This window comes from Oryx dammah, unplaced genomic scaffold (genome assembly GCF_014754425.2).
Source record: "Oryx dammah isolate SB20612 unplaced genomic scaffold, SCBI_Odam_1.1 HiC_scaffold_17, whole genome shotgun sequence".
Lineage (NCBI taxonomy): Eukaryota > Metazoa > Chordata > Mammalia > Artiodactyla > Bovidae > Oryx > Oryx dammah.
Genome location: NW_024070201.1, coordinates 71,037,399 through 71,046,719, shown reverse-complemented (window position 1 = coordinate 71,046,719; position 9,321 = coordinate 71,037,399). Strand labels below are relative to the sequence as shown.

At 36.4% G+C, this 9,321-nt stretch overlaps 1 protein-coding gene and 1 long non-coding RNA gene across 3 annotated transcripts in view; one reads left to right on the top strand and one right to left on the bottom strand.

Annotated features, from left to right (window-relative positions):
• Positions 1-1,947: 1,947 nt before the first annotated feature.
• API5 (apoptosis inhibitor 5) overlaps positions 1,948-9,321 on the bottom strand; it is a 28,307-nt gene continuing 20,933 nt past the window's right edge. Inside the window, exons 12-14 of one of the 2 annotated variants that reach the window (XM_040259036.1) lie at positions 8,500-8,576; positions 7,852-7,988; positions 1,948-4,066 (exon numbers count right to left, since the gene is read on the bottom strand). In XM_040259036.1, coding sequence (XP_040114970.1) covers positions 3,984-4,066; positions 7,852-7,988; positions 8,500-8,576 — 297 coding nt within the window. In that variant the 3' untranslated portion in view covers positions 1,948-3,983. The remainder of the gene's footprint in view (positions 4,067-7,851; positions 7,989-8,499; positions 8,577-9,321) is intronic. The other variant, XM_040259037.1, reaches the window with a different exon arrangement.
• Positions 3,984-8,743, top strand: LOC120876900. The gene is made up of 2 exons (XR_005724238.1): positions 3,984-4,262; positions 7,270-8,743. It is a non-coding gene; the product is annotated as an uncharacterized LOC120876900 (long non-coding RNA).

Sequence of the window (9,321 nt, the reverse complement as noted above, 5' to 3'; positions counted from 1 at the left end):
TTGTTTTTTCTAGAAATACCATTCCCTCTTTGATTTGCTTTTCTTGGTTCCAATTCTACTTAACATTATTTCTTGAACACAGATTGGAACTGTATGTAGTAGTCTGTCTTGGCTTTGTGTCATCTTGTTTCAATTATCATCTATGATGAACAGAATTTTACTTGATTTTACTTGTGGCTATATTAGTTTTAAACATACAACTTCTAGGAATAAATCTAGAGTTTCTTAGGATTTTGATAGATTTCATTTATCTAAGTTTTAGCTTCCATCACACTTGCTAGAATTAAATCCCACTTGCTGTTTTCTATAGATCAGAACAGAAAATGGGGAGGAAGGATAGTGAGCTGAGGGAGCACCCAGGTGGCCCTGTACCCAGCTTGGGCAGAAAGGCTTCCCATGGGGAGTGAAATCTAGTCTGACCTGAAAAAGGAATGTTAGCCTGGTGAGTGTAGGAGGGAGAATCAGGGAACAAAGATTTTCCAGACAGAGGTGCCTGCCCAGTATCAGAAAGAGCCCCTTGAGTTACTGAAAGTAGTTCACCACAGATGAGTTTAGGGATTCTGGGATTATGAAGCTAAGCACTGGTATTCTTAAGGCCAGGTGTTCTGCATGTTTTATTGCCTCTATTTCAAATGACTTTCCTTGAAATCTCCACTAGGCTGGCTCCAAATCATCATCTAGGACTCCGCTCAAATGAATTCCACAAACTTTTTCTAACCATTTCTATGCTAGCTTTTAGAGACATTCACCTTAAATGCTTCAGGGTCCTCATGACGCTTCTCTCTGCAATCAGCTTATCAGGCTCTGCATAACAGGATGTAAACTCCATGTGAGTCTGCCTCTCTTGTTCACCACTGTATCCTCAACATAAAACACTGCCTTCAAGTTACTACTTACTGAATGCTTACTACCATTGTTTTCAATGCTTTCGGTTATCAGTTAACAAAACGCAAAAACCCTAACCTTTGTGGCTTTCTAGCCATATTATATTTTACCAGGGGGAGACACTAAAAATACAGTATATTTTAAATTATATAGTTTTGTTAGAAGTTGGCAAATGCTCCACAGCACATAGAGTAGGTAAGTGGATTCTGGAGTCTTGGCAGGGAACAAAGCGGGCGTTGTGGTATTAAACAGGATTCTTTGAGATGACCTTTGAGGAGTTGAAGCGGTGGAGTTAGGCAGATATGTGACTAGGGGGAACAGCTAGTGCAGACTGCAAGGTAGGCGTGTGTCTTTGCCTAGCCTGCATGAAGATACTGGACAGAGTGGTGGAGGATAAGAGTAGCAGCTGAGGTCAGAAATTTTTGATTTTTATTCTAAAATGAGGAAGGAGTCATGGAACATCTTCAAGTAGAAGAGTGGATGTTTCTTTGTTGCTGTGTTTAGAGCAAGCTATAGAGTCAAGTGTAATAGCTTGGAAATCAATCAGGAGGCTATCATGAAACTCCAGGCAAGAAAGGATGGACATAGACATTTGGCAGTCCTCAGCACGTAGATGGTAGTATAAGAGCCACAGGACTGGATGTGATCACTAAGCAAATTTAGGTAGCTTGTACTGATCCCTCCTTGGTGCTTTTCAACAAAGGCTGGAAAATCTTTTTAATAAAGGAAATCTTTTTAATAAAGTCTGGTAGTCAAATCAAGAAGTTGCTTTACATACTGAGCGAAGAAATTATTCCATTATGTCTGTCAAGTGTCTGATGTTTTGCTTTGATAGAAACAACCCAATTCTTTTTTCAGAAGGTTATTAGCTTCTAAAAATAAATCCAAAAGGCTGAAGATTAAAGATAACTGGCAATACTGAATTCTTTGAATGAAGAGCACTATTTTGTCCATTTTTGTATTTTCACGGTCTGACACACTGTTTGGCATACGAGAAGCAAGAAATGTTAATGAATATCCAAGAAACTGAAGATACCATAATGATAACACAAGACACAAAACAAAATTACAAAAGGAAATTTATTTCAAAAGCATAGGGGAACATTTACATTTGAACAAAGTGATAAACAGGTGTCTTGCAAAGAAAAAAATCCATGGCATGAAATTTTTCATTCAAATTTTTTAAGCAAAAATAATCTAAGTTGTGCACTATTGCTTTAAGAAAGGGAAGGGGAACAGTGAGGTGGGAAGGGAAGGAACACAGTCAACTTAATATCAAACTTGAGAAAGTAAAGTCACGTTTTAGCTCTGAGTTTACAAATATTAAAAAGAAAAAGAGGAAAAATTATACTTAATGTTCAAATTTATATAAATGTAGTCCCAAAACAGCTTCTGTACTTGAAATGGCTTTAGGCCACTGGCTGATCTGACTCTAAGGTCCAGACTACCTGGTCACAGTTGTCAAATGGCAATTCCATGTTCCTGTATCTGTTCAGATACCAAGGGAGCTTAAGTTCAGCTCATAGTCTTTCGGAATGTTTGGAGATTATTGCCACCACTCCATAGTCAAGCTGACCAACTTCTTTTGCTCACCTGTATCATTCTAGTCTTCAAAAAACATTTTCTCCAGAAACATGTGCAGTAATTCTAACAAAGGTTTTTTTGTCTATTCCCCCAGTATAGAGGTAACAGTAATGAAGACACCTGCATTGGAATCACAAACTATTCCTCAAAAAATAGGTCAAACTACTAGAAAATGTCACTCAGGCATTAGATTTGAATAACAAACCTGGGGAGGGAAGATTAACTGTGGAACAAAAATATATGAAACATTCAAATGCAGAGCAAAGGGCCTATGCTACTAAAAATGCCCGTGACAATTAAACACTCCACAAACCCCCCATCTGTTGTTTTAACCTAAAGATTCTATTGACTAACTTATACAATAATTTTGATTAATAACCTGAGAAGTTAAAATCTTGAAAGTGGCAAAAGCAAACTGAGAGAGCATCCCTTACTTATTGGTATATTACCAAGTCACTTTTCCTGGGCTGCCCCTGGTTATCAAATCCCCCAATTCTAAATTACTCTATTTCATCCTGCAGAAACCTGTATGTACATCAGATTCAGTATTTTGGCTGTATCTCTCCAACAGGGATCTCAAATTTATCTTTGAAAATGCAGCCTTTGTTTTAGTTTTAAATAACAATAATCATGTAAGTGCAACTGACTCAAAAGCCCTCACTACGGGGAGGAAAACCTAAATAACAAGTGAATAATGAATTCAGCCTCAAGAGGATAATCACCGTGTCAAAGACTACCCGTTCCTGGAATTAAAAAAAAAAAAAAAGACTTATGTTGTATAGTCAAGTTTCACAGCATGCATATATATATATACACACACACACACAGATATATGCTCATGTATGTATGTATATTATACATACACATTTCTATGCAAATAGTAAGATCCCATATTCAAAAGTTTATATCACAACATATGGAGAAGAGTTAAGCAGTGCAAAGCAACTTACTTCTTCCTAAAAATGTCATGTCATTTCCTCATTTTAAGAAAGCTGATTATTTTTGTTTTTTCTGACACGCAGGAATACTGTACCATTGCCTAGCAGCTTTATTAAATAACCATGAAAATAAATGTTAAGTCTGACCATTACTCTTCTCCATATGTTGGCATCGGGGAGACAGGGGACAGGAAAGTCAGGAACCTTTCAGCACTGATCTGATCTTTACCAGTTATCAGAAATGGACTGAATTTTATTACAGTTTAGATCTGAATAGCTCTCAATAACAAATTATCAAGATGTTTAAAAGATTCACAATGTGAAGTCTGAATAATGACGATATTGCAAAAACAAGTCAAGATTGCAGACAAAGCATCCAAAAATATCGCTGTGGTTTTTACCTTGGACACAACCATGGTTTGTTACAAAAGTAGATCATACATACAAAGGTATAAAGAACAGTAAGTTTTTAGCTGAAGGCAGCAGTCTTTTTAAAGGGACACCCCTGGCAATCCAATGAGTAGTAGAATTAAGTATATTAAGCTCATGACAATGCTGAAGAATGTGACTTCTCATTCAGTAGAGTCTTCCCCGACTACGATTTCCTCGTGCTCCCCAACCTCGGCCACCTCTACTTCCCCTGAAGGCTCCTCTCTGCTCTACGAAAAAGCGAACAAGGGTTTAGGTCTTGTTCAGGACGTCACGGGACAGCACACACAGAAGAAATGTAGCTGGAAGCTCTGAATGCAGCAGGAGGCTCTATCAAAACAGCATGGTATTCTGAGAGCACATCTACAAGTTCAAATATTTACATAAAACCAGGGCATCATATATGCCAAAGCACATTATCTCAGGGTACCAAATATATTCATAGAATGTACTCAATTCAATGTATCCCATTAAAAATATTTCAAGGTGACAATGTTAACGATTACTACATTTAGTTCTTTATTTTGGTGCCTATCACAAAGATAACTAATGAAACTATAAACGTGTCTATATTTAATATGGATTAAAGCTATAGACCTTCAAAAGTCATTGTCATATATATATAAAATATCTTAAACTACCAGTGATCAATTCTGAAAAGTTAGGCTAGAATGAAAAATGTACCTTTCAAATGCAATGAAAAGGCAATCTGTTTGGGTCACCACACTGAAAAATAATGTTACAAATTCTGACAGCTTTTCTCACTGCTTTGTCAGCTACGTATGAGCTGCTCAGAGTGCTGCCAAAAAGGTTGTATGTATATATTACAGTGTTTGGGTTACTGATGTAAATTAAGCGTATCTCTTGCTGAAAAATCAAGTCACTTGGATCATATGATAGAATGAGTCCTTGATTTACTTTTCAGTCTGTTTCACTGGTCCAGAGAAATATTCCTCAAAGGAGTCTTTCCAGTGAAGAAAACTGACTGACGTTATCAGCAAGGCTGGACCTTTCATCATACACAAATGAGTAAGAGTCTCAAACTTCTAATTCCAGAGATCCAATCTCCTCATGGAACCTTCAAACTTCCTCATTGCAGGAATCTTGTTAGGAGCAATAAAAAGAACCTGCTGTTGCCATTTTTGATCCATAATGTTGGAGGCTTGAAAAATTCCTATCCAGTCAGTACTGCAATCCATTTTTTGCCATTATGGCTAGAATTATGTTACTGTTTTTGGGTGATGCTTTATTTTTTTCCCTCCAGAAACTGAGTTAGAAAACTAACTAGACCTTTCCCCAGCTTAACCAACATTTACCTGTCAACAGAATGGAATCTGATTCAAAGTCACCTCTCACGTCATGATAAATTTTTCTAAATTGACTGGTATGCCAACTATTTAAATGACACCATCATGAGCTATCACATTCAAAAAATCACTTTAATGATCTTTTTAATGGTTTCAAGCTTAAACTAATACTGCTACTAGCTAAAATTATACTTTAAAAAATTATTTTAATATTCAAAAAAGGTAAAAGTTGAAGGACACAAGTCACAAAATATAGAATTAGTACTTGTGGGTTACCAGGGAACTCTGTTCTACAGGAAGGAAAGCTAAACATGGGTATGTGCAAATACTTTGATTGAAAATGCACCAGGAAGCTGGACCAAGTTATGAGAACAAACACCTTTTGATAAAGCAAATAATAGAGATGATGGTTAGTAAAGTGAAAAACTTTGATAAGGAAAAAAGTCTAACTATGCCTACATGGACTCAAAGACAAATTACAAATTCTGGCTCCTTCTCTGCATAGAACTAGTTTAGGCCCAAGACACTGGCACAATCTATTTTCTTTGCAGCAGACTTGGTCACTGTAGTAAGACAATGATATGATAAAATTGAGTTTGGCTGACATAGGAAGTAGAATTTCAATGACTAAATATGAGTAATAAAGTCTAAGTATTAAAGACTCAACACAAAACATTTTTCTCCCTCTGTCCTGAGGCAACACTGACATCCCAGGGAAAAAAATCCAACACTGTTTCTCTTTTCTCCTGACCCACTGTCAGTTCCCTAAGGAAAGGACATTAAAAAGCTAGAAAAATTTGAAGTAGATAGGTCAACTAATTTTCATCTGTAATACTGAGAACTGTTTTCAGCTGAATGGGTGAAAGAAATCCAAGAAAACTTTTCAAATTGTTTCTATGAGAATACTTATAACCTGATACATCTCAACTCCCCCAAATAAAAATACTAGCAGAAATTTTGTTCCTACTTTCCAAAAAGAACAATCAGAGTTTAGTTTGCTTTGTAACTATGACAAGCACTCCAATTACAAGGTTGCTACTCAAGTACAGGAACACCAGACACAAAAGGCAGTTAACAGGCGTGTTTGTCGTTCTGTTCCTTTGCTGACTAAGGAACAACTGAAGCTGTAAGGGACTCCTGGATTTCTTCCTTGGCCTTGCCATGTGGCTTATGGGATCTTAGTTCCCTGACCAGGGATTGAACCCCAGGCCCTCAGGGTGAGGTCGAAGTTCTAACCACAGGATGACCAGGAAATCCCCTGATTTTTGTCTTCTGTAAAACTGCTTCCCCTCTCCGTATTGATAATTAAAAAAAATCACACACAACCTAAGGCTTTGCATTTTTCACATCTGTTTTCCACATGCATTACATCATCTGATTCTAAGGCAGGCAATGAATGTCACAGGGCAGAAGACTCATGGAAATTCAGAGTAATTGACTTGCCAAATGAAAATAAATACAATTCTCTATGTATTTCCATAGTTGATTACATTCATCTAAATCAAATGAAGATGGTATCTGAGAGAACAGCTGATGTTAAGAAAGGTTTTGATAAATACCACATTAAATCATACAAGCGACAGAGGACAGACAATATTTAGTGAATGGAGTAACAGAATCTTTTCCATTTACAAAATGCTATCATAAATATCTTTTGAAGTTTTTAAGTTCTCTGCTATCCCTATTTTTCATATAAGACAAGAAGCCAAGAGAGGCATGTTTACCTATTATTATATAAGTAAAAGAGTTCAGTGATCTTTTCTACACTAAAGTTTCCTCAAGGAGTCTGATTGGAGTTTAAGGGTTCATTTCACAATCTGAAATTGCCTTTTCATAACCTTTTTGCTTGGATATTGGAGGAATCTTTCTATTTTAGAAGGCATTTACTTAATGTCAAATCATCTCATCCTGGAAACAATTATAGGGAGTATATGCTTCAGAATGTACTTTTTTTGGGAATTACTGTAGAATTAATTCTGATTGGTAATCAAGACCAATCACAAGTATGTTTGGTTCTAGATATTAAATTTTGTCTTCTTAAGCAAGATTAAGGATCTGAGTCAGTGATATTTATGTCCATTCTTCCTTATAAGCCAATGAGACAAACTTCACTTCTGATTCAACAGCCCTGGGCGAGACTGGACTAGTGGAAGTCGACAGGAGGACTGCACTGGGCATGGAGGAGAATGCAAGAGGACGCATCTGTGCCAGCCGGTGCTTTCCCGCCTGACTCTGCCTTCCAGGCTTCTCCTCCTGAAGGAGCACAGACAACAGGAGGACAAGCAGGAGGCTGACGAGGCCCAAGAAGGATCGTCAATACCACATCTGCCAGAGGCTGTATCTGTTCCTGAGGGAGAATGGACACCACTCCTTGCTTTGAAGCTAAAACAGGGAAACTCAGGAATGGATGGTTCATGTCATCTTCCTTCCTTTTTTCCCTGTTGGCATCTCTGAATACAGCAGGCTTATTTTTCAGGTTCTTAGTGTTACATGCTCAGCTCAGTGAACACACAAGGGTGACTTAGAAAGGAATAGAATAAGTTGTTTTCCCAAATAAGTTGTTTTCCCAGCAGTTCAAGTTCCCCAAGCTAACGCAAAAAAAGTAACCTGAAAGAGCTACGATACTCTTCAATTATTACTTAAAATCAAGTATAACACAGTTTCTGCCTAATCTCTCATATTTCTTGTACCCAAACGGAAACGCTCACCATAATTAAAGTTGCTCAAATTGCTGCTATATTTCCCACTAGGAGGATTATAAATCTGCCTGGCATCCCTTTTTGGTCCTGCTGAAGATTTCTTGGGAGGTGAACCTGAAGTTGTATCTTCACTGGCTCTCTTTTGCCTATAACGGTAGGAAGAGCAGCAATGAAAAAAAGATTTTATATCAGAGGCTAGCAATAAATTTATTCTATTAGTTACAAAAGACATCCTAAAGATGATAGTCACATCAGGAAAAAGGAAATAACATCTGATGTCATCAAATTAACTCTGCTTCAGTTATGCAGACATCGTCAGAAGGGCATTTACAAGGCTTTAAAACAATCTGAAATATGTAGCTTCATAGACTTTACACAAGTGACACATTTCATAGGACTTACCAGAAAAGTCTTATGCCACAGCAATACAAACAATGGTTTGAAAATTCCAGAGTTGTATTCCACCAGTTTATTTTATAAACACTAGATTAGATTTTCTATATAACTCATGCTTCTAATAGTTATATTTTAACATCTTATTAAGAATCATTTAATAATGTACCATTTTGTACAGGAAATGCAATAATCTGAATTCAGACTTTTCATATTTATAAATCAAATATTAGAACTTTAATCCCTTTTAAATATGTTTCTTACCCAAGTTCAACCTTCTGTACAGGCTTCCAGGATAATGTTACTGTGCTCTTATAAGAAGGAGGAATATGGAAGAGATCCTGAAGAAACAAAATGAAGAGATTTCTAAAGTATTTGGTGGTGTGGCAAGTGGCAGTAAAGATAGGAAACAGGAAGACACATCTTTAATCTTAGAAGGAGAGTAACTTATCCACTTGCTTTTGTGCTAGTGACTAAAACAAGAACCTAGGGAAAACTGCATGAGAAAGTAAACAAGGACAATTTGGTTTGCAAATGACATACATTACCTAATTAATGTCATTTTGTACACATCACTTAAGAAACTGCAGCTAACTTTTTTCAAATGTCATTTCAGGTTACAGGACAAAATATCAATCTTTATCAACTTCAATCAAATCTCCAAGTGGTTTCTTTTGCACAGATGCAGTCACTAATGTGCTTTAAGGAAAATATAATGGTGCAATCTGCATTTGCTATTGCAGATTTTTAAGTGGTTCAATACTAGAACAAAACCAACGGTCTGGGTAATCATGTTTTTCTTCCCCTCAAACATCTATATATTACCAATAATGAAAAAACCCACATTATTTAAATACTAAATTATCAATATATGATAATGCAAATATTTGCTAAATTTAAATACTGAAATAATTCAGAAGTGAAATAATCTAATCCTCATTATACCCTCAAAACTATGATGAATTTATATTTATCATTTTACCCTAATTTTGGTAAAATCTGATAAAAGTAAACTGAGTTTCTTTCACAGTATTTGCTTAAAGTATTCTAAACATTATCTTCAACTTTGATTTATGGTATCAGTTC